The sequence below is a fragment of the Trifolium pratense genome, linkage group LG6, assembly GCF_020283565.1.
Source record: "Trifolium pratense cultivar HEN17-A07 linkage group LG6, ARS_RC_1.1, whole genome shotgun sequence".
Lineage (NCBI taxonomy): Eukaryota > Viridiplantae > Streptophyta > Magnoliopsida > Fabales > Fabaceae > Trifolium > Trifolium pratense.
This window is the reverse complement of record NC_060064.1, coordinates 5865450-5889644: the sequence shown is the minus strand read 5'-3', so window position 1 is coordinate 5889644 and position 24195 is coordinate 5865450. Positions and strand designations below refer to the sequence as shown.

General features: G+C 34.8%; 4 protein-coding genes across 5 annotated transcripts; 1 reads left to right on the top strand and 3 right to left on the bottom strand.

Annotated features, from left to right (window-relative positions):
• Nucleotides 1-1213: 1213 nt before the first annotated feature.
• On the top strand, nucleotides 1214-5639 carry LOC123889204 (ylmG homolog protein 1-2, chloroplastic-like; the record flags this gene model as incomplete). The annotated part of the gene is made up of 5 exons (XM_045938427.1): nucleotides 1214-1783; nucleotides 1999-2745; nucleotides 4187-4216; nucleotides 4552-4950; nucleotides 5438-5639. A coding segment is annotated over one exon (552 nt), but the record flags the coding sequence as incomplete, so codon positions are not given.
• Nucleotides 5640-12393: 6754 nt separating this feature from the next.
• LOC123889201 lies at nucleotides 12394-12909 on the bottom strand. The gene has a single exon (XM_045938424.1). It carries the CDS (start codon nucleotides 12907-12909, stop codon nucleotides 12394-12396), a length of 516 nt encoding a protein of 171 aa, XP_045794380.1.
• A 1039-nt stretch (nucleotides 12910-13948) lies between these two features.
• LOC123890358 (vacuolar protein sorting-associated protein 55 homolog) lies at nucleotides 13949-18760 on the bottom strand. Of its 2 annotated transcripts, none has more exons than XM_045939954.1 (5): nucleotides 18561-18760; nucleotides 17620-17671; nucleotides 14669-14708; nucleotides 14505-14589; nucleotides 13949-14292 (listed from the first exon to the last, which is right to left on the bottom strand). In XM_045939954.1, the coding sequence occupies exons 2-5, from the start codon at nucleotides 17650-17652 to the stop codon at nucleotides 14109-14111; spliced, it is 342 nt and encodes a 113-aa protein (XP_045795910.1). In that variant the 5' UTR covers nucleotides 17653-17671; nucleotides 18561-18760; the 3' UTR covers nucleotides 13949-14108. The 2 variants fall into 2 exon arrangements, with proteins under 2 accessions (XP_045795910.1, XP_045795911.1); XM_045939955.1 differs by lacking the exon at nucleotides 18561-18760 and adding an exon at nucleotides 17767-17785.
• Nucleotides 18761-20032: 1272 nt separating this feature from the next.
• On the bottom strand, nucleotides 20033-23967 carry LOC123890357 (peptidyl-prolyl cis-trans isomerase CYP18-2). Its single transcript, XM_045939953.1, has 6 exons — nucleotides 23825-23967; nucleotides 23635-23730; nucleotides 23487-23548; nucleotides 22055-22188; nucleotides 20702-20786; nucleotides 20033-20294 (listed from the first exon to the last, which is right to left on the bottom strand). The coding sequence occupies exons 1-6, from the start codon at nucleotides 23894-23896 to the stop codon at nucleotides 20249-20251; spliced, it is 495 nt and encodes a 164-aa protein (XP_045795909.1). The 5' UTR covers nucleotides 23897-23967; the 3' UTR covers nucleotides 20033-20248.
• Between the last annotated feature and the right edge of the window lie 228 nt (nucleotides 23968-24195).

The window sequence follows — 24195 nt, the reverse complement described above, 5'->3', positions numbered from 1 at the left end:
ATGTGTCTATTTTCAAAACTATAAAAGTTGGGTATTTCTCAATATTGCTCGTTTAAAGAAAAGGAAAAATACTTAAAAAAAAAAAAAAGAAAGAAAGGAAAAAAACAGGCTTTTGGAGACTGCAAAGAAGTCTACCTAAGCCCTAGAGTAACATGTAGCATATTAGCATAGTTGATTCTTGGAAAGCAATAGAGAAAATACAAACAAATTACGGGTGAGGATTGTCTACCGTGACAATCCCACCAGATATGGTCCAGTGTTGATCCAAGCCTTCTATTCCTTTTTTTATGATTGTACTATGTGGAAATAAAAAAATTGAATGGCTAAGATTTCAATGGAAAAACATTTTACGGAAGAGAACTAGAAGGACTTGAACAATTGACTGTTGGTGACTCGACTAACTATATACTTTAATAATAATATTACGCACCAAAAAATACTTTAGCACATGGTGGATTCAAATCAATTAGCAATGCACATATGAGAGTCTTAACGCGTTGCAATCGTATCACATCACCACATGCATCTGTAAAATTGGATTATATATACTTGACTCATTAATTAATTTGGGTTGGCAATATTAGAAAATTAACAAGTGCATGAGCAAATAGACAAATTAATTAAAGAGTTTTTTGTCCACACTTTACATATATTAATTAAGTTGTGTAATTTCTCCGTAACTGCATGCACTGTGCGACTCAAATTAGTAGTTTTGATTTTGACAGCACTAAAGATAGCAGACCAAAAGTCGTCTGCCACTAGTAGAAAAATGACTTTTGGCTAAGAGATTCCACTACTGGTATGTGAATACCAGTAGTTAAAACCATTTGACCAAAGGATTCCACTACTGATATTTGAATACCAGTAGTGAAACGTTCATAGACAAGGGATTTCACTACTGGTTTTCTTAAATCAGTAGTGAAAAGTAGACACGGTGGCAATATTGTAATTACGTTGAAATTTGTTTTAATTGTATTTCACTACTGATTTGGTATTCACCCGTAGTGGTTAGTGTTCATTAATTTGTTCATTCTCATTCTTCATTCCCAATCCCTTACGCGAAGCCAAACGAGAACTACGTACGTTTTCATTCCCAATCCCAAATCGCCAAATCCCTAAAAATCCCAAAGCGCCATCTTCATTATCGTCCCAAGTTCTTCAATCATTCTCCAATCTCTTCGTTTTCATGTCTAGGTGAATTTTGAAGTAAAAAAACCTATCCATCCGCACCGCACCTCCGACGAAATCTCTTCTTATTCTTTCAAACAATCACAAACGCCGAACCATTACTTGTTCAAACAATCACACCGCACCACCAGAAGAAGATATTCTGTCCGGTTCCACTCGAACTGTCACTACTATACTTGGCGTGGCGGCTTTATGTATCAAAGCTTTCGTAACCATTCTTCCACCGCCGGATCTATCTTTATCAATCGGAGTTTCATCTTCATCGATGTTCTTTGCTTCTATTATGAAAAGAAGTACTCAGGGGTCGTTGAACACTCCGTTGACTGTTGTTGCTGCTGGATTGAAGAAATGGCTGGATATTTACAGCGGTGTTTTGTTAGTTAGGGTTTTGCTGAGTTGGTTTCCAAATATTCCATGGGAAAGACAGCCATTATCAGCAATTAGGGATCTTTGTGATCCTTATCTTAGTTTATTTAGGAATATTATTCCACCCGTTTTCAATTCTCTTGATATTAGTCCTCTTCTCGCTTTTGCTGTATTGGGTACTCTTGCTAATATCCTCACTGTTCCTGTTTAGACCTACCCACCCACACAGGTACACCACTTCACTTTCCTTTTTCTTTTCATTTTCAATTCTTCTATATCTTAGCAACTATGTAGGATGAGGGAGTGGTACTTAATTAAAAGACTAAATTGAGGAGGGTTTCTTTGTGTGCTTTGTGTGCTAGCTTATTATATCATGTAATCTCGAATATTATATCTTATATCTTGTGATTTTGAATATTTGGATGTTATTACTTGGCTGGATAGGTGTCGGCTACTGAAGAAGAATGTTTTCATGAACGATAATGCATTTTCTTCCAACATTTTGGCAGAATTTATAAAAGGAGCTTCTTGAGAAGCATAGGTTAAAGTTTGGTTTCCGTATACAATGTAATTTTCAGATTGGTATATTTTGGTAGTTATGTACTTACGTATATGGTATCGAAGAAGGTTATTGATTTTAAATTTTTCCAATGATATGGTGTTTTATTGATGGATGGGTTGGATATTCTAGTTGTATCTTAATTGAAATCCATCCGTTATTTATGTGATCTGTGCAGAGTTTGTAAGCTGCTAGTAATATGGTAATCATTCTCTTGCATAAAATATAATTCATTATCAATTTTGGTTATGAACTTATGATGCACCATGATTGCTTTGCCATCTTCTCCAATTTTGATTTAGATAATCTGATTTCTTATTTGAGTTCAAAGCAAAATCCTTTGTATCTCTCTGAGTGAGATAATTCTGGCTATATCATTATTCATTATACATATCTAACCTGAGAAAATCTTCTTACCAGTTGGATAAACAACAATGTATGAGGAGAGGAACTAGACATGTCTAGTTCCTGATATCTTACTCTTTAAATGTAAGAAATCAATGTATGAGGAACTAGACATGCAATTTTTACCATATATTAACTGATATTTTGGTTATGAACTAGACATGTCTAGGTGAATTTTGAAGTGGCAATAGCTTTATATCAATCCTCAAATATGGGAAGCCAAGATGGTAAGGGTTATTATTCTTCTTGTATTCATTTATGCCTTCCAACTGTTTGATTATATTCATTAAAAATCGTAACTGTTTCAAATACCAATTTGAGTTGAATCCCAAGTGAAACTCGCTGTCATATTGGTGCTGAATGTATCAAAATTGCAAATACATCCCTAGTGCCCTCTTTTGTTAGTAATTTTATGGACTAAATTGACTAACCAAAAACACATTTGAGGAGCAAATTGACTACCTAAAAACATATTTGAGGATCAAAATGACTAATAAAAGAGAAGTAACCTAAACAATAGGCTCATTTCAGAAACTGCTATAATGGTTAAGTTACTTTCAATTCGGTTCAGCTATGGTTCAGTCCACGTTTATTTTTGAACGCTCATATTTAGTATGGTATGCGTTTCTTGATGCTATTTGGAAGATGGAATGTTAATATTGTAGGTGCCCTGATCTTTATTTTTAGCATAAGTTCGTTACAAAATTATAAAACCCATTCTATAGTTGAGTGATATTTTGCTCCTTATGTTATCAGAGTCTTTTGTACCATTTTTTAAACAAGTCTTTTGGAGATTTTATTACCATGATGGAGAGTTGATCAAAGTGAGATTTGATATTTAGATTTGATCAGAATACATAATCTCAATCAAGTATGGCCTTGTGAGTTTCAATTGACCCTTTTTGAACTTGTCCCACCAAATGGATCCTTTTTGAATTCAAGGATTTTTGCCTATGAAATTTAATCTATTTGATCTGTTTTCAACTTCAAAGCTGCATATTACATTTCTATCTTACCATCTTAAGTACGTAGTTATTATCTTAAACAAGTCCTTTATCTTAAAAGCTTAAAATTTGGGTGTCTAAGATGTAGAAGCACTTATGTGTAATGCTACTAAAGAAGCATAGTCACCACCCTTATGGAGCAATGCTTCATGTTTTCCTTTTTCTGCTATGACACCATTCTTAACTACTGCAATTAAATCTGCACCCTTAATAGTTGATAACCTATGAGCTACTATTATTGTTGTCCGCTCTACCATAACACGGTCAAGTGCATCTTGAACCACCTTCTCATCTTGTGAGCATTTGCTAATTCTGCTGCAGCTATAATCTCTGCTTCTGATGCATCTGCAGAGATAAGTACGTTGTAGGACAATTCAGAAAAGGTGTATTGAAAGCATCTTACGATAGAATCAGAACTTAATAGCTTTGGAGTGGTTGTTAATAGCTTTTATGAACTTGAAAAGTGTTTATGCAGATTATCATATTGTGTGCAGTTTAGAATTCATATTATGTGCAGTTTAGAATTCATAATAGCCGTTTTACATAGTTTATAAGACTCACAGCAATTAGGTTTCCGTTTTGATTTCCCTCATATGATTTCCTTTCGATTTTTTCCTAATTTTACTTATTTTGCTCTAATTTTACTTCTTCTATTGGGTTTCAGTTTGATTTCCTTCACCCCTTCACATATAAGGTAAATTGAAACTTGCAATTCAATTTTGTATCTAAGAGTTTACCTCATCTTATTATGTTTTCTCTTGTTGTTATGATGATTTGTGGTTATATTTCAAGGAATGTTTGTAAGTGTAGTTATAACACAAGTGCTTATGTATAAATTTTCATAAGCTATGTTGGAGAACTTATGATTTGTGGCTACATTTCAAGTAATGTTTGTGAATGTGGTTATGATACAAGTGCTTATGTATTAGCTATTCAAACAATTTTTGTATAAGCTATAAGATGTTTTCATAAGCTATCATGGAAAGTTTATGGAAATAAGCTGAAAAACAATTCTTTGGTATGTTGCAGGGGCCATTAGCTTGGGCTTTGATTGTTTGGCGTTGCAATTTGACGTTGCAGGGGCCATTAGTGTTCTCATCCATCTTTTACCTGGTATGTTTTGGCAGTATATGTAATAATAGGGGAGCATCCATGATAATTTGTAGGTATTCTTTCATTTCTTTTTTTCTTTTGTATGCTATGAATTAGTTGGAGTTTGGAACTGAATTGGATCAATAGTGATAAATGAATTTAATTAGTGAAGAAGAACATGTGAGGCCAACTTCACCTTGGATACCTTTTCCAATTTTGATTACTTGAAATGCAGGGGCCATGGTTGCAATTTATAAATGAATTGCGAGATGTATGAATTGCGACTACGTTGGTCAACATATTTTTTGGAGTTATTGGAGGATTAAGATTTATCTGGTGAGTTATAGAATAGTTAATTATTACCAGTTATATGATCCATTTTTCTACTCTTGGTGTCCTTTTATAGTGAACTAGATTTTTAAGTTGGCCCAGCCAGCTATAGCTGGCTCAGCCAGCTACCTTACTTCAAAGTTGAGTTTGCTAACACGTGTCCTCTGAGTCACCTCCAGCTCTTCTGGCTTTCTCTGGCTGGAGCCAAAAACTCACTGTCAATTCAACAGGACTTGTAGCTTTATCTGGCTTAAGCCAGAAACTCTCTGCCAATTCAATAGGATTTTTGGCTTTCTCTGGCTTAAGCCAGAAACTCTCTGCCAATTCAATAGGATTTTTGGCTTTCTCTGGCTTAAGCCAGAAACTCTCTGCCAATTGAACAAAATTTCTGGCTTTCTGTTCATTATTATGTAATTTAAATATTAGCTAGTATATTCTGTCTCATTGTCAGAATTCTTGGTTTTCTGATCCAAATTATATATATTTCATGCAGCTGGGAATTGAGGATGGTGATGAAATGCTTGTTATGCTTCATCTGAGAAGACATGTTTAGTGGAAAATTATAATGAAAAGCTTGCCATGCTTCATTGTAGATGGAACTGGTTTAACTTTGGACTAGGCAAATTAATGCATAATATTTGTACCTTCTATTTTCTAGTAATATTATGGTGCAGTTGCAGCTGCTGGACTTTGCACTTCCTAATTATAACCTTAGTTTATATTAGTTTAAATCATGGATGGATTATCATAGTTATATATATATGCATCAGTTGCCTCCATGAGGTTGTCATGTATAGAAGATATAGCTTTGCACTTCCTAACTGATTTTTAACATATAGCTTTAGCACTAGCAGCAATGGCTCATTCTTTGGGGTCTGTGATGAAATTTGGTCATGTTACAAATATGCAGGCACAGGATGCTACAAAAAAACGAAAAAAAAAAAAAAAAAAAACTAACATACCACTACTGATATTTATAACAATCAGTAGTGAAAACTACACATACCACTACGGGTAAGAGTAATGACCCGTAGTGGAATCCTCAATTCTAAAAAAAAAAAAGGAAACCATACATACCACTACGGGTATGCGTAAATACCCGTAGTGGAATCCTCAATTCTTAAAAAAAAAAAACTGGAAACCATACATACCACTACGGATATGTGTAAATACCCGTAGTGGAATCTCATACATACCACTACGGGTATTTGTAAATACCCGTAGTGGAATCCCCAATTCTTAAAAAAAAAAAAACTGGAAACCATACATACCACTACTGATATTGTAAATACCCGTAGTGGAATCTCATACATACCACTACGGGTATTTGTAAAAACCGACGTGGAATCCCCATAATATTAAATAATAATTACAGAAGAAATTACACATACCACGTCGGGTATAAAAATACCCGACGTGGAAAGTTGAACTTACAACGTCGACTGCATTTACTACTGGCCGCGGCCAGTAGTAGAAAGTCAGTTTGGCCAGTGGTTGTATCTCCTTTCTGCACTAGTGTGCGGTCAAATGAATAAAACAACAAAAGTTTACGCGAAGTTAACTCAGTTGACAGAGATATCACACCGAGATTTGAACTCTTGACATTACTTATTCACTTTTACTAGACTACTTGACAATTAAGGTGTATTTTTTAGTCACTAGACTACTTGACAATTACTAAGTTTTACATGAATATGTTTTTTTTAATATAAGAATATAAGGGCTCGTTTGGCTCAATTTTTTTTAGAGCTTATGCAAACAGCTTATGCAATTTTTATATATTATTATAAGTTTGTCAAGGTAGTTTATGATAAAACGGGTTATAAAATTACAATTTTCACTAGTATGAACTTATAAAATAGCATAAATCCTAATTTATATTGCATAAACCGTTTGCATAAGTTGTAAAAGAAGCTGGGCCAAACGGACCCTAAGTATGTTATTCTTCTTTTAGGGCTCGTTTGGTGCGCAGGATAGGATAGTGATATGATAAGATATACAACAGGATAATGATAGGATAGGATAACAGTTATCCTATCATGTGTTTGATGCACACAGGATAACAAACATGATAACTATTATATCATATTTTTAATATATACTTACTCATAACAATATTATAAGATATGTAACATATTTAATGACAAAATTATCCTTGCAAAACAATTGTTAAAAATTATATTGTATAAATAAAAATATAAATAAGTAATCAAATAACTTTATAAAATTTTAAATAAAAGTCATGAGAAAATAAACAAATTAATTTTTTTTATATGAATCATGATCAAATAAATAACTCAATTATACATGTTAGATAATCTAAATAAATATATGATATATCTCATACATAAATAATAAAACTACCATTGCAAAAGAATTATATTTAATTTGTCATAAAATTTAAATTAATATCGCTATTTTGCAATTTTTTAATTATTATTTTACTTTAAAATATTGTAATTTTAGTAGAATTTTAATTTTTTAGATTATATAAATTACAAAATTACTCTCGTGAGAAAATCACATATATATTTAAAATTTAATTATTTTATTATTAATTTAATATCAAATTATTTTATTATTTGTATTTTATTAATTTTCAGTTTTTTTATTTTAAAATATATTTTATAGAATAAATCAACAAATTTTTTTCTTATCTTATCATGTTGGTAACTCAGCTCAAATTTAGGATAAGGATTTTAACTAGAGAGACATGATATGATAAGCTTCTGGATTAACTTATCATATCATGATGTGTCACCAAACACTATATTGAGCAAGGCTGTATCATGCTGTTGTCAATACTATTGAGACATGATATGATACGGTTATCATATCATGTCTCTAATCATGTGCACCAAACGGGCCCTTATGTTCTTAAGATTTTAATCTTAATTTTATAATTTTATAAGATGCCGCATAAAGAGGCGTAAAATGAATGAGAAATGCTACTTACAGCGACAAAGACCTTCACGAATCAATCACGAATGATCTGGCATGCTCTACCGGACCCACTCACATTTATTTAATTTAATTTAATTAATTAATTCAATTTCTCTCTCTTCTCTGTCGTTCTCTTTCATCTTCTACCACCAACCTCCCTTTTTTATTCTATGAAAATTTCCTCTAATTCTTCTTCCAAATTAAACTTTTGTCCAAATTCTTGGTTGATGTTGTCCCTCTCTCTATCGTCTATGATTCTTGGTTGATATGTTTTTCAATTGAGTTTCGTTGAACTCTACATGTTGCAGCAATGGTGATATTCAAATGCAACAAACCAGTGTTCATATAGTCTTATAAAGCCATAAATGTGTGTCTGACAGAAGATATAAAATTCACTCAAGATTTGGTGGTGCATGGCAGAGTATACAAAGACAGATTTTGGAGTGAGATTAAGAACCAGATTTGGGTACTCTGCTATTCACTCAAGATTTGGGTATAACATTAAGAACCAGATTTTGGAGTGAGATTATTCATTTAGATTTAGTGGTGTATAGCAGAGTACACAAAAGCAGGAGGTGGGAATGTTGTGTTGTGTTGCGTTGCGGTGCTGTTAAGTTTAGTGGATAGAAAGGCAAGTGGAAGCGGCAAAAGTAAATAAACAGTGCGCGTGCGTTCGTGATAATTTCGTGAAAACTTTGTCGCTATATATAGCACTCCTCAAAATGAATTTAATGAACCTATTAGTACAAGTAATTTTGCATTATTAAAGCAAATTTGGGCAAGTAACTCAGTTACTCAAATAAACCTTTTTTTTTATTGAAAAGAGGGCTAAAGCCCAGCAAACACAAAAACTAAATAACAATCAATCTAGGGGTGGTAATCCCTAGTTGATCAGCTAACAATATATCCCTAATTTTCACTGGACAAGCCTCGTAAAAAATCATTTCATGATCCAGATTATATCCAATATTTGCTAATGCATCCGCACATTTGTTAGCTTCCCGATACTCATGTGTAATTTTTACATTCCAATCCATCGTCAAAAGTCGACGAATCTTCTTAAATATAGCATACCCATCCACACCTTCAGCTCTCGATGTTAAAAGAACTTGGACAACAGCCTTTGAGTCAATGCTTACCTCCACGTTTGAGAACCCCAACCGCTTTACAAGCGTCAAACCTTCCAAGACTCCCCAAAGCTCCGCAACAAAAGCACTACATTGCCCAACTCCTTTTGCAAAACCACCCAACCATTCACCTTGGTTTCCTCTAATAACTCCACCACAACCCGCTCTTCTACCTTCTTTACAAGCCCCATTGGTGTTTAGCTTCACAAAGTTGCCAGCTGGGTGTTGCCAATGGATATGAGATAAAGCTTTTTCATGATGTCCCACTATATCCATTGCACACATAGCCTTCGTGTAATTTTGAATCAACTTGTTCACATGATAAATCATATTGCCTGGCCTCACAAAATTGTTTTCATGTAACTCTTTGTTTCGCCATGTCCAAAGGCAAGAACACATCAGAGCCCAAAAGTCACACCATCTACCTCCTACTCCAACTTTTAATGTAAAATTAATATTAATATTCACCCATGTTTGAAGATTACTCATAAAGAACACACCTTTTATCTCACAAGGAACTACTTACTGCCAAATTTGATTTACTAATGAGCAATCTCTCAAAGTATGTAATATTGTTTCATTAGCCGATCCACAATAATTACAAACAACACTTGTCAATCCCATTCGGTGCTTAATGAAATTAGTGAGCAACCTCTCCCATTTCACATGCCAAACAAAACTCCTCACCCTTTTAGGCACTTGAAGCTTCCAAAGCTTACTCCAAACCAGATCCTCATCTGCCATATTGAAGTCTCTCAGCTTGTAATACATGTCGGCCACCGAGAAAGAAGCATAATTACCACCTGCACCTGTTAACACGTCTCTTCCATTTTCTGCATGGGGAGGTAAAATAGTAGCAATTTTATTTATCATCTCTGATGGTATACAATCTTGCAGTAGAGACCAATTCCAACAGCCAGTATCATCCACTACTAAATCACACACTCTAGCACCTTGTAAATCTTGAGGAATGCTAGTAAGTTGATTCAAAACTACATTTTCTTCAATCCACACATGGTTCCAAGCATCTATATCCTTGCCATCTCCAACAATCCATTGGCAATAATTCCACACATAGTTTTTTAATCTAACGAGCGCCTTCCAAAGACTTGAATCTGCAGTTCGCGCTTCATCGTGGGCATATTTACCTCTCAGAATCTGACACCAATAATCATCAGCCCCAGAAAATAGCTTCCATCCAAGCTTAATCAAACAAGCTTGATTCATATACTCCATATTACGCAATCCTAACCCTCCCATCCACTTTGGTGTAGTAACCTTCTCCCAACTAACAGCATGAAACTTCCTTCCGCTCTCCGAATCACCCCAAATAAAATTTCTTTGAATCCTCTGAATATCATTCAGACAAGACTTAGGAATTTTAGTAGTCATCATCGGATGTATTGGTATTGCCTCTAACACACTTTTAGCAAGGGTCACCCGTCCCGCAAAAGACAATTGTTTAGCTTTCCAACCAGATAACTTAGTCTCAACTTGATCCACTAAATACTGAAAATCATTTCTCTTAGGAGCTCTACCCAACAGTGGCACTCCTAGATATCTCCCAAGACTCGACGTTTCTTTGAAGCCGGAAATCCTCAACAACTTGTTTCTTATTTCTCTACTAGCATTTTTAGAAAAATAAATGCTAGTTTTTTCTTGGCTCACCTCCTGCCCAGAAAGGTTCCAAAAATTATTGAGAGTATTAATAACACACTGCATTTGCTCCTCCTTAGCTTCACCAAACAGAAGCAAATCATCTGCGAACATAAGATGGGAGACCATTGGGCCATTCCTCCCAGCCTTGATGCCACGCCACTTCCCTATATTCACCTCATGAAGAATCAGATGCGATAATTTGTCCATACAAAGAACGAAAATATAGGGTGATATAGGATCACCTTGTCGAATACCGCGTTGAGGGCGAAAGTATTCGGACCGAGCTCCATTCCACTTAACATTAGTCTCTACACTTGTAACTGCAAGCATGATGATATTCACAAGATTACTAGGTAAACTGGTCTCACATAAGACTCTCCAAATACACTCCCAGCTGATCTTATCATAAGCTTTTGATAGATCAACCTTTATAGCAAAAGCTCCTTCCTTCCCTTTATTCTATGCATAGAGTGTGCCATCTCCTTAGCAACTATAAAATTTTCATGAATGATTCTCCCCGGAACAAATCCAGTTTGGAATGGAGAGACTAATTTTGGAATACAATCCTTCAAACGTTCCACAATAACTTTGCTCACAATTTTGTAGATGGTGTTGCACAAAGATATAGGACGAAATTGCGTGATAAACTCCGGCTGTTGTATCTTTGGGATTAAGCAAATGTCAGTTTGGTTAACTGATGAAACAACACTTGGATTGTCCCATACACCACACACAAATTCACAAACTGAACCACCCACTGTGCCCCACGCTTTTTGATAGAACCCAGCTGGAAATCCATCCGGTCCCGGCGCTTTCCACGGCTGCATAGCAAAGAGAGCCCTTTTAACTTCATCGTTTGTAAAGGGTACTGCCAACTTCGTCATGGTGTCACTATCTATGGCCGGGTAAGATATATCAGTTTGTTTCCACTGATGTCTAGCATGCGTGTTTGAAAAAAGATTCTGAAAGAACTCCTTAGCCATTCGTTGAAGTTGTTCAACATCCTCTATCCATTCCCCATGATCGTTCTTCAACATTAAAATATTATTCCTTCTTCGACGGCTAATGGTCTTGGTATGGTAATCAGGGACGGATTCAGAAACTTATTGCACGGGGGCCGGAAATAAGAACAATTATTTTGAGCCTTAAACATATTTTTTGTTAGTTATTTTGATTTTCAAATTTATCTTTCCTTTGTTAGTTTGGTCCTCAAATATGTTTTATGTTAGTCATCAGTTTGTCCAAAAATTACTAATGATAGACATATTTGAGAATATTTTGTAATTTCAAATTTCAATATACTTTATTTGACAATTAATACTTCATATATTTAAGGACCAATATATTTTATGTTGTCATTTATTTTTACCATAGTATATATATATATATATATATATATATATATATATATATATATATATATATATATATATACATACATATATGAGGGGGAGGGGGGGCCTTGGCCACTGCCTGTCCCCCTTTGAATCCGTCCCTGATGGTAATATCGAGTGTTTCGATCTCCATCAATTAACCATTTAGCGCGAGATCGTTGGAACCACATTAATTCCTCCTTCTCAAGAATATTGTTTAGTTCGGCCTGAAGCTTATATTCAAGCCTTTTCAAGCCTCCACTGTTGTTTCCATGATACATGCGGTTTTGAATTCCAGCTAGTCTTGCCATAATTTCTTTCTTTTTTCGCTTGACTTGGTCAAAAGTTTACAGCTTCCAATTAGTAATGCCTCTCTGCACATTATCCAAATTATGTGGAACTGACAATTCTCTTCTCCAACTCTCAGCCAACATCGCTTGATACGTATTATCTAATAACCACGCACTTTCAAACCTGAACTGTCGGGGTGCTCTGATATACGTGTCATCCAAGGGGGAAATTAAAAGAGGGTGATGATCCGAAAAAGCTACTCTTGTCAAAACTTTCACAGAGCCATCAGGAAAATTTGTCCTCCATTTTTCATTACATAAAGCTCTATCCAATCTCTCATATATCCGTTGACCACCATGGTATATAGGACCGCGCCATGTAAATTTAGGACCCATAGCTCCCATGTCCATCAGATTACAAGCATTGATTCGCTCGCTGAATTTATTACACCGTCTAAGAGATGCACTAACTCCACCCCTCTTCTCTTCCATACAAGCAATATCATTGAAGTCTCCTGCTAAGAGCCAAGCCTCCCTCATATTATTGGCTATAATACGTAAATCATCCCACATAGTCTTTCTATTATCTTCATTCGGGCTCGCATATACAGGTGTGATGTGAAGTACCAGTACTCCCCACTGGGATAATGAACCTTCAAATGCATAAATTGGAATTTTTTTGAACACACCTCAACATTAATATTATGTTGCTGCCAAGCAACTGCAATACCTCCTGCATACCCGTGATTCTCCGTAGCTACAAGTCCATCGTACCCCAGCAGTTTGAAAGTTTTTTCCAAACTTAAAGGATTGCAGCGTGTTTCAACGATAACACGCAAAACAGGCTTGTAGGTTGAAATATATTGCTTACAATACCGGTAGAACGATGTGTTGGATGCCCCACGGCAATTCCACACAAAAATTTTATTATATGCACTCATCATAAACACAACCGATAAAAGAAAATGTCTCCTACCGCAAGCTATAAGCATCCTTATTGTCCAAGATTAGGAGTCTCTTGAACCACTTCCATGTCTGTCTCAAACGTCCCTATAGAACCTTGATCGGTGTGGCATCCTCAAAGAATTCACCCTCCAATACCATGTCTGCTTCATGTTGGAAATAAGTTGTTGATAAAACCTTTTTGCACCCAAAATAAAGACCATTGCATGAGCTTGTGTGAATGTGTGCTTCCACTTAAATAATGTTCATAAGTTTATCTAAAATTCTTGTTAGCATTGCTAATTTAGTACGTAAGATCTTATAATTAATTCATACTTTAACTCATGATTTACTTATAAGATCTTTATGTAAATGCAAGATATTTTGTCAAGGAAGGTAGCTTTTTCTTTATAATTAAATTAAATGTTTCCCATCCCACCATATATAAATGGCGTTTTACTTTCACGCAGACTACAAAGGGGAACCAAAAGAAGTACATGTTTATTTTCACGGTGGAATAATAATACTAGACGAACATCCGATTTGTAGCTTCTCGATTTTTCACGGTAAAAAGATTCACTATCATGCGATGTAGATGATTGGGCGCAAACTCAAACATAGGCAAAATAGTAAGTTGCTATGTTAAAATTATCGCACTAGAACAAGAATATAAGTTGATGAAAAAGCAATCACTGGTAGAACTTTACATTCCAGATGTTTGATCATACACTTTTGTTTCCAGGGCTGTAATAAGTTTCACTCCTTCGTTTTCTTTTTAAGAGTAACAATCCCTAATGACTAGCAAGACGTAAGAACTACGGAATTCTTTATCACCAATCGTCGTCAAGGCTCGCTTGGTGGAAACACATGACAGTGCATATAAATATGAAGAACGATACTAGCTCAATGAGCATTGCTCCAGTCTCAATCATGTGAGCATGCTTAAGGATTATAGGAATGGCTATGCTCCCCACAGCTGATGCTCCAGTCAAAAACTTTGCAGCATCCATCCAACTGCAACATAATGCCATATTATATTTACTGTTGAATAATAAACATCTTCAAAAAAATTTACGTGCACTCATTGAATTGAAAAGGTTATATTAATCATATCAGGGTAAAACCAGTGGCATAAAACAGAATAGCAGATAACCCAAAAGCTAAACACATGAAAGTAAATTTTATTTAAAAAAAAAACTAGAGAACTTTAGGCAAGAGATATTTACCCCCCACCATCACGGCTCATCAGAAATTGAGTCGACCCACCTCCAAAGAATAAACAAGGCATAGGTACCAGCACATACATCAGAGCTGCAGGTGCAATGTTTTGATTATTAAAATTATCCAGCTAAAAACAGGACTTCAGTTCCAGCATAAAAGACTAACTCACCTGATAACATGGGCCACCAATTGTTGTATATGGCACATGCCTGCCGTATCAAAAAGAATGCAAATGGAATACACATTAACACTTAAAAGTAAATGACTATTTAAAATATGTGCCACTATAATATTCCATATTCAATATTTCAATTAGATCATGCATGTATCAACCATATCATAAAATAATAGCAAAAAAGGAAAAGCCCTATTTGAACATGTTTTTTCTCCTGTTCAATCCAATTTGGGTCATCAACGAGTTTTGACTCTGAGCTCAGTGAGCTGAGACCTCCAAGTTTGAGTACTCTGAGCTAAAAATTAACTGAAGTGGCGGTCTAAATAGGGAAATCAAGCCGAGGCAATAACACAGTCCTTGTTAGATTGCTGCTACTATTAGGTCTCTGTTAGTGAGTGTTTTCCCCTCTAATTTACCACCAAATCTAGCATGTTCTGGCATTTATTGATGTTTATGTTATACTTTTTATTATTTGAAGGCCAGAACTTGATTGTCATGAGACTTGTCAATACTTATGATATGTTTAAGTTTTTTCTCCTGTAATTATTTTCAGCAATATCTTCGGCAAATGAGTGTAAAATATTTATACTCTCTCTGTCATAGGCCACAACGCTAGTCACTAGCCATATTATGTGCCGGAGTTTCGGCTAGTAACTATAGTCCACCATCCACAATTAATAACACTGACGGTGGTCTTAACAGTAAGAATGATAATGTTTTCAGCAGAAACATTGTTGGGTCTATGGTGTTTGAGGGCCCAAGTGGGGCAACAGGGCACAAGGTGGTTCAGCTCAGTCATGGGCCTAAGCCCTAAGGTTTGGCAAGTTCATCATAGAGGTGGGTGGAAATGCTCCAAGTTAGTTGGCAACGGGAAGAATGAGTCTTGCCTACGTAAGGCTAGCATAAGGGGATAATGGTGGGAGTATTAAGTCATTTTTTGTGTGGAATTCTGTTATTTCTTATGCTTGCAAGCTAGGCAAGGTTCTTATGTTTGGATGAGGAAATGTTTTGAAGTAAGGTAAATTTTTTAGGGAACTCAAATTGTTCTATGTAAATTCCATCATTTGGATGATAAATTTGGAGAATTTTCAAAATGATGGAAATTTATGAATTATTTTGTCCATTTGATTTAGGACTGCATGGGAATATGTTTCCTCTTAATATTGCTTTTACGGTCAATAATATCCAGGGAAATTCATTGTTGGGCTTAGTGGTGCCCCAATTCGGGTGTGCCAAAAAAACAGGGGTAGAAATGATAGAGCAGAGGTGGAGGAGTCTATTAAGAAGGAACCTAATTGAATGGACAGGTGACAGCAAACTAGTGGAGAAGGGAGTGTAGGGATTATGACGGGGGGTAGGACTTGAAGAGGCATCAATTTGTTAGGGAATTCTAAGAGGCTTTGGGCTTTCGGGCAGAGTAGCACTAAGAGGCTGCACTTTAGTTTAGTGCCTACATTGGGATCGATTCAATCAGGCAACCTGATGGGCCTTTGTGAAGGTTCTGATGATCTGATCAAATATTTTCAACCTGAATATGATCTAGATCAAACCGTTTAAGTAGTATGGGATGTGGGAATCAGAATCATTGTCATCTGAGTTGGGGAAAGAAGGACTGTTCTCTGGTCAGGAATAGGAAATCCAAAACCCCAACTCAAGAGTAGAAAATGGAGGTTTAACAACCGGAATACAAGTTTGCTCTGTAAGAGAAATTTGAAAAGGAGGAAGCAAAATTGCTTGATTGGGAAGTTAATGGGAATGAAAGGGCAATGGAACTGCCCCACCAGTTGGCCAAATTCAGGCCAAGCTTCCACCATTAAATCCTAATTTGTTGAAGAAATTGATGGATCATCAGGGGCGATTAAACCATGAATCTTACACTTGAGTCTCCATGCCGGGAACTACTGGACCATATTCCTTGTAGGGTGGTTGATGGAAGAGTGGTAGATTAATCGCAAATTAAGGTGGTTGCAAATTGCAATAACTAGCAAGTTCTTGAAGGCGGAGAAAGAAAGAGGGATAGAATGGGATTTCAACTGAAATTAGTTTTATTCTCAGAATTCCTCAGTTATTTCTATATTAAAAGCCTGTTTCTATCATCAGACATAACATTTCTATTTAAAATTTTCAGTTCCTCACAAACATCAACAGAGGCAGTGAGGGTGATGCTTTCAAGAGCAAGAAGGAAGATGATTTTGATAGTGGTGATGATGGGAAGTGCAAAGGAGGTTCTAAAAATAGTATGGTGAGTTTGGAACGGTCAGATCAACAGCCTTCAAAACATGATGTAGAGAAACGCAGAAGTTAACTCTGGTAGCCCTTATTGGATGGTGATTGCTGAGGTTTCCGGCCAAGTGAATATAAAAAATAAGAACAAAAGGTTGAAGTCAAGTATTTGGTTACCAGCCACAAATGGAAACAATTATTGGATAGCTTCAGTAGTTTCAGTTTCAGACCACAATCAGTAGGATATCGGGTGAAATTTTAGTGGATGAGTATTGTTAGATGTCTGTAAGTGTTAGGTGTATGTTAATGACTGTCGGTTTAGTTAGGTTATTTGTGGTGAGATAGTTAGACAAAATGAGGCATGTATAGTTGCCCATAACTAATAGAAAAAGACGAGAGATACTAACTTATAACTTGAGAGAGGATTGGGGCCTTTTGACAGGGAGGTTTGCAAACATTTGAAGTTTCGCAGTTCTATCTCTGAAGTTGGGATTTATCCCTATTTCTTTCTAATAAAATACTGAGTTTATATCATTCACCTCTTCCTAACAATTTTTATTTTTTTTTTGGTGACAAACTCTTCCTAACAAATTTGAATACTTCGAAATTTGAATATTTCTTTCTAATAAAATATACGAAGATAATAAATACTTCAAAATCTGTCAAACATAATTTCAAAGTAATTAGGAGCATCACAATCAGTCTCATCATTAAGAGCATACCAGAATCTGAAGCAAAATACTAGAGGAAAACATAAAAGCCAACCCAGCAAGGCTGCACGTCCAAAAAAAGGTTAAAAGTTAATTACCCCTATTTTGCTATATAATCTCAATCATTAAACAAAGCTCAAAGTCTAGTTTTCAACTTACACTGTAAAGACGCCAACAGTCCAGAACACCAATTTGTAACATGATATACAAAAAAGAATCAGTAAAATAATAAAAATAGGAGAAAAAAAATTAAAAAATAAATTGCAAAAATGAGCTAAACTAAATCCTTAGCATAAATAAACAGCAGTATAATCTCTCCAAACATACAAATTAATTTTTTAATAAACATAACATGAGTGACCTGTCCCTCAATTTAAGCTATAATTTATTTATTTTTGTCAGGTAGCCTAGTGGCCAGAAATTCCACTCTTAAGGTGGATAAGTGAGGTGTCCGGGGTTCGAACTCCGGCCCAATGTCTCAATTTAAGCTATAATTTAGGAAATGTAATAAAAGGTATTCCATTACCAAACTCTTTGACATGATTAGTCTAAAGTTCCTAGTTTTGTTACAACCTACTAAACAGATTAAAAATGAAACGGATTGAACCTAACTTCACCTCAAAACCATGGCTCAAAGGGGGGGATTGTGCAATCCTATATAAGCTCTCACGTTCACGATGCAAACGCACATGGAAATCGGTAACAAAAGGATTTCAATTGCTAAAACCTGTGGAATTGTAAATTATTGGGGAAATTTCATTGATATTAAGTTCAGTTCTAGTAACCCCTGCCAGTTTCGAACTATAATTTGAAAAAAAAAAAAAAACCCTATGGATTGTTAATTGTTACAACCGCATAAGTGAATTACGAGGGAAATTAAGCTTAATCTGTTTGTAACCTAATTATAATGAGGATCGCGGAAAAGAGAATGAGTTGAAATAGAAAGCACGCACCGTGTACGGTCATCGCCATGGTTGAGATCGGAGCTATCAATCTGTTCGCTTTGCGGTTGCAAGTGCGACGGAAAGGAACTGCACAGTCGTTGGTGGTTTTTCTCTCGACTTGTTTATCAATCAATCAATCAACGGGTTCTTCTACTTTCGTTCTCTGTATGACTCAGGAGGTTCGTGAGTTGGGTTAAACTGTTAAAGAATTTTTTTTTTTTGTTTTGACAAAGAGCTTCTTAGCTTAATTAATTAATTAATTTTTTTATCAAAAGCTTAATTAATTGATCTACTTCATTATTAATGCGCGCACATAAATAAATAATGTAAAGGATATTTTCGTATATTCAATTAAGGGCATGTTTGGATGGACTTATTTTTGAGCTTGTGCGAAACAGCTTATGAAAATAAATAAGTTTTTATGTATTATTATAAGTTTTTTCGAAGTACTAGTAGTTTATAATAAAATAGCTTATAAAGATACAATTTTTGTTAGTGAAAAAATAAGACAAATCGAAATGGCCCCTAAATTATGAAATATAGATATTTGTTGAGATATCTTAGGAATTGGGGACATAGACGTACTTATAAAAGAGTAAAAGAAATATCAAACATGCCCTGTTGTCATTCAATAACAACCATGTTTTCTGTCATATCATCCCACTTTTTTTATATGACATGACAAATTGATAGTTTTTTATTGAATGATTTTGCAAAACTATTTTACATTGTCAATGTATCTCCATTAAACTCCTTATAAAAGTGACACTACGATGTAATTTGATTGGATGCATGTGTAAAATGATTTTAGGCTATCGGTGTATAGATGAAATTTACAAAACAGAAAGTAGAACATGCACCGACATTGTAAAATATTTTTACACTGTCATTCAATACTAATCATGTATTTTGTCAAAATCACTCCAATTTTATGGTATGATATGGCGGAATAGTTAATTACTATTAGACGTTAGTGTAGATTAATTTTACACTAACTTCAAATAGTGGAGTGATTTGGCGAAATACACACAGTTGTTATTGGATGACCATCTCAAATAATTTTACACTATTTGTGCATATTATATTTTCTCATCATTTTATTATATAAATCATTTAATTTTGTTAATGAAAATTTAATTGCTTTTTTCATAGGGAAACATAAAACCAATTGAAATTGTGTTATATGCAAACACTGATGTTGTCCTTGCTGACTGATTCATCAAAATAAAATTGTGTTTGATGGGTTTGTAATGTATTTGATGTTGGTAAGTGGCTATGGTTAGTTCGAGAGGTCTGCTGACTGATTCATCAAAATGTCATCTTGAATTCGAGTTTGATTAGCTATGACGGTTCGAACGATCGAACGATTGACATTGTTTCATGCATATCGTTTTGATTATGATACAGTGTGAAGCTTGCACCATTAGATTGGTGGTGGTGCATGATTCAGTGGTAAATGAATGTTGCTTACAATACGATACTTATGTCACTCTTGTAAAATAGAAACAGAAACAGTTCTAAAAAGATACTCATACACATGGTTTTAAGTTCACTGTGTGACCAAACTAATACCAAAAAAATACAATTCTTGTGCTTAATCATGAAGCCAAATATGCCATGTCATTTTTCCAGTCATAACTATATTAGGAATTGATAATAAAACTTCAATTTCTTCACATCATAACACGCAACACATCTCAATCCTTGACTGATGTCCGGAGTATCTTCACGTCATGGATGGGTCTGCATAAGTGGAAAATGAAGAAATGTGTGAATAATTTTACAAGTTCATAAAGGAAGATCAAAGTTACTGGTTAAGCTTAACATGATCAAAAAATGTTTTTCATAAAATTCTGAATCCAATTGTCAAAAATCAAAACAACAGAGTGTATGAGGGTAGTTCATAAAGGGAGGTGTATGATCACCAATGCATAAAGCAAATCCTCTTATGACCAACATTAACCAGAATACAAGTCATATCACTACCGAATATCGGCAGACTTATGAAGTTATGATCCCCAATATCACAAAGTAGTCTTCTTATTTTTTTGGAAAGAATGTCACAAAGTAGTTAGGTTATTGATTTGATGCTAATGCTAATTTTGAAGTGCCATTAAACTGCTCTAGGTAAGCAAAGATATCCGACATACCTGTCATTGTTATCTGTTTGGACACTGCCAAGCCTTTTGATGATTTCCATTCCCCGGCTTACTCTTCCAAATATTGTATGTTTTCCTGGTTGAAACAGAAACAAAAAATTAGTATTAATAGGCATTCCAAAAGTTTCATGATATGAATTAGAATGATGAATCATAAATTATTAATTAACCAACCAAATTTGGTCATCTAACCACCTCATGCCAAGGTTATAGCTAAAAATTTACTCGAGTCTACTCTAGTAGTATGTAGTAAGTAATAACTGTAGCCTGTAGGTTTACCTTGACTTTGGAGATTATATTAGAGATAAAAGAGAGTCCCTTGTTTTATGTACTCTTACAAATTTAGTCAAGGAAACTAATGCAAGAAAAAGAAACACACAGTTGGATGATAAAATGCACTAAAAATATGCATGTAATATTATCTACCCCAAAAAGGAGAAAATATGGCTCCGTGTTTACTTTGTGAAAACATGTTCTATTTTCATTTCAAGAGTCTCACATGTTCCCATTAGCAAGTTAAAATGAACGTCTATTTTAGAAAATGAAAACACAAAGTAAACGGGGCCTAAGAAACATACCACGAAGGTGTCTAATAGCCATTTTGAAATATTTGTGCATTATAGTTCTTTTGACAAATGAATTCGACACAAAAAAAGAGATTCAAATCAAACCCAGAGATAACACTCCACATTTAGACCCACACGATGGACATCCATAAGATGTTATTTAACTTTTTTTTGGGCTTTCACCACTAGTTTAATCTTGTTCGGGGATCAGTTCTGGCATCAAGTGGTTCCAGCCCCCTCCCGATCGCAGTTGCGGGGGATCGAATCGTGGTCCTCCCTACCAAGTTCAGCGCCAATCACCACTGAACCAACTAATGATTGGTAAGATATTATTTAACTTTACTCATTGCTAGTACCCTATTCATATGTGCAATTGATTTTCTTTTACTTTTTGCCATCAGTGACCTCAACTACATTGTATAATGATTAAAAAGAGCAATATAACAGAATATTTTATATGATTTAGTGATATGGATCAATCAACATACCACACAAAAGTCAAAAGATTTTACGATAACAGGAGCCAAACAGGATACAGATAGGAAACATTGTACTTTTCACAACTCAGCAATGAGAAAATTTGTGTGCAATAAGCATGGTGCATTGTCCACAAACCAGTATTTGAGTATACTTATCATTTAACAGAGCTACTTATAGTTATATATTGCATTTGAAGCTCAAAATTCTCATTATGCAAATTATTAATAAATTCCAAAGCAAAGTAGAATGAAGAAATTCTTATAAAAAAAAAACGTAGAATGAAGAATCAAGTAATTACCATCGAGAGAGGGGCATGGCGCGAGAGTAATAAAGAACTGACTACCATTAGTATCACGGCCAGCATTAGCCATTGATAAAATACCAGCTCCAGTGTGCTTCAACTCTGATTTAATCTCATCTTCAAATTTTGCACTGTCATAAACGACAAATGAAAAAATTGAATTTTGTACATATTCATCAATTTTCCATCTTAAACCTGTGTAAGCGGGTTATGTTTTACCACTAGCTAAGCCAGGCAAATGAACAAATTTAATTGATAACTCATCCAATAACCCAAAAAAAACGGTATGAAGCACAGACACCAGATACAACAGGGACATCGACATGTGGACACCAATAATAATTTTAAAAAATGACATAATTTTGGGTATGTTTGGTAACACAAATAAGCTAGCTTATAGCTTATTATACTAGCTTATAAGCTTGTTTCATAAAATTAGAGGTGTTTGGTAACAAACTTTTCATACTAGCTTATAGCTTTTTTCCAAATGCTATTTCAAGTAGCGTTTGAGCTTATAGCTTATAGCTTTTTACCTTTTCTTCCAATTTTAACCTTAACTTCTTTATTGTTTTTTAATAAAAAATTACCCACTCACAAAAATAACTACCCACTCACATAATATAACTGTATTTTTATGTCATTTTATGATTACAAAAACTAACACTGTGTTTGGATGTTCAAAGAAATAGGAAAGAAAGAAATAGTGAAGAGAGAAATAAAAAAGATAGAAATAAGAGAGAAGTTGAGTGGAAATTCTATATTGTTTGGATGAATAGAAATAGAGAAGAGGATGAGTAGAAATATGAATAGAGAGAAATTAATAAAAATGAAAAAGACTAATTTATCCTTCATATTTAAAAAAATAAAAAATAAAGTTGAATATTAAAACTAAAAAAAATAAAATAAGGAGAAGGACATTGTGGGAAAATGCATCTCTCCACTCCTTCAATTCACAAATCTCACCTATTGAGGAGAGATTTCTTTTGGCATGGGACCCACCTAAAAAATTTCTCTCTCTCCTTATTTCTCCCTTTATCCAAACTAAAGAAATACCTTATTTCTTTACTATTTCTCTCTTCTTTATTTCTCTCTCTCATAAATCTATCAAAACAAACATAGTGTAAATTTACCAAACACTTTAATTTCATTCTACTAGCTTTTCAGCTATCGGCTAAAAAGCTCAGCTATCAGCTAACTTTTCATCAACTAGCTTATAGCTTAATTTTACCAAACATAGCCTTATTGTAATCATAAATGTCGGTCTCTTTAAAAAAAATCATAAGTCGGTGTCGTTTCGATGTTCCACACCAACGCATGTCCGACACTGAAACACGCCTAATTTGAAGAGTGTCCGTGCTTCATAGCTAATACCATAACACCATTACAAAATAATCAACATAAGGATGACGAGTTTAATCAGTATTATTACCCATATATAGACTCTCCTCCTCTTCCTGTCCCAGTAGGATCCCCACCTTGTACTATGAAATCCTACTCAACAAAACACACAAACCTAAGTAAGAAAAAAAAAACATTATCCATTCTTTTTTTCTGATGAAAATGTAGAAGACGAGTACCTTAATGATCCTGTGGAACTTAACGTTATCGTAATAACCTCTACGAGACAGTTCAATGAAGTTCCTACAAGTTCTAGGTGCATGCTTGTAATACAGCTAAAAAAAATCAAAATCAAAATCGTTAAAAACCCTAATACTGTATCAGGGTTTATCAATGAAATTGAAAAGAAAAAATTGAAGAAAAAACTACCTCAATAGTGAAGGAACCCATAGAAGTTTCTAGAGTAACCTCCGGAGCACCACCTTCTGCGCTTGCCCACATTTTGCTCTCACAACACAAAACCAGATTCCCTCTTTTTTTCCACACGCACGCACTCTTAAACTTGAATGAACGAATAAAATAAAAACCGTTTATATTGGACCGAACCGGGTTGGTTCGAACCGGGTTTTGGATATACTGAAAAAGTGGAAACTATTTTTTCTATGGACAAAACTTACCTGCATTTTCATACATGCATTTCTTACTTTTCCACTCATAAATAGGGATGACAATTTGACCTATACCCAGAGGATACCCGCAAAAATTACCCACAACGGGTAGGGTAAAAACCCGCATTTTGG

Coding starts and splice junctions, on each gene's coding strand:
- LOC123890357 (XM_045939953.1), bottom strand. CDS start 23,896: ATGTGGGCAAGCGCAGAAGGTGGTGCTCCGGAGGTTACTCTAGAAACT. Junction 20,787..22,054: donor GCCATGCCCCTCTCTCGATG/GTAATTACTTGA, acceptor TGTTTCAACCAG/GAAAACATACAATATTTGGA. Junction 20,295..20,701: donor CAAACAGATAACAATGACAG/GTATGTCGGATA, acceptor CCACTTATGCAG/ACCCATCCATGACGTGAAGA.
- LOC123890358 (XM_045939954.1), bottom strand. CDS start 17,652: ATGTTTTCCTCTAGTATTTTGCTTCAGATTCTG. Junction 14,709..17,619: donor GTATTTTGCTTCAGATTCTG/GTATGCTCTTAA, acceptor TTGATACGGCAG/GCATGTGCCATATACAACAA. Junction 14,293..14,504: donor ATGAGCCGTGATGGTGGGGG/GTAAATATCTCT, acceptor ATTATGTTGCAG/TTGGATGGATGCTGCAAAGT.
- LOC123889201 (XM_045938424.1), bottom strand. CDS start 12,909: ATGTGGGATGATTTACGTATTATAGCCAATAATATGAGGGAGGCTTGG.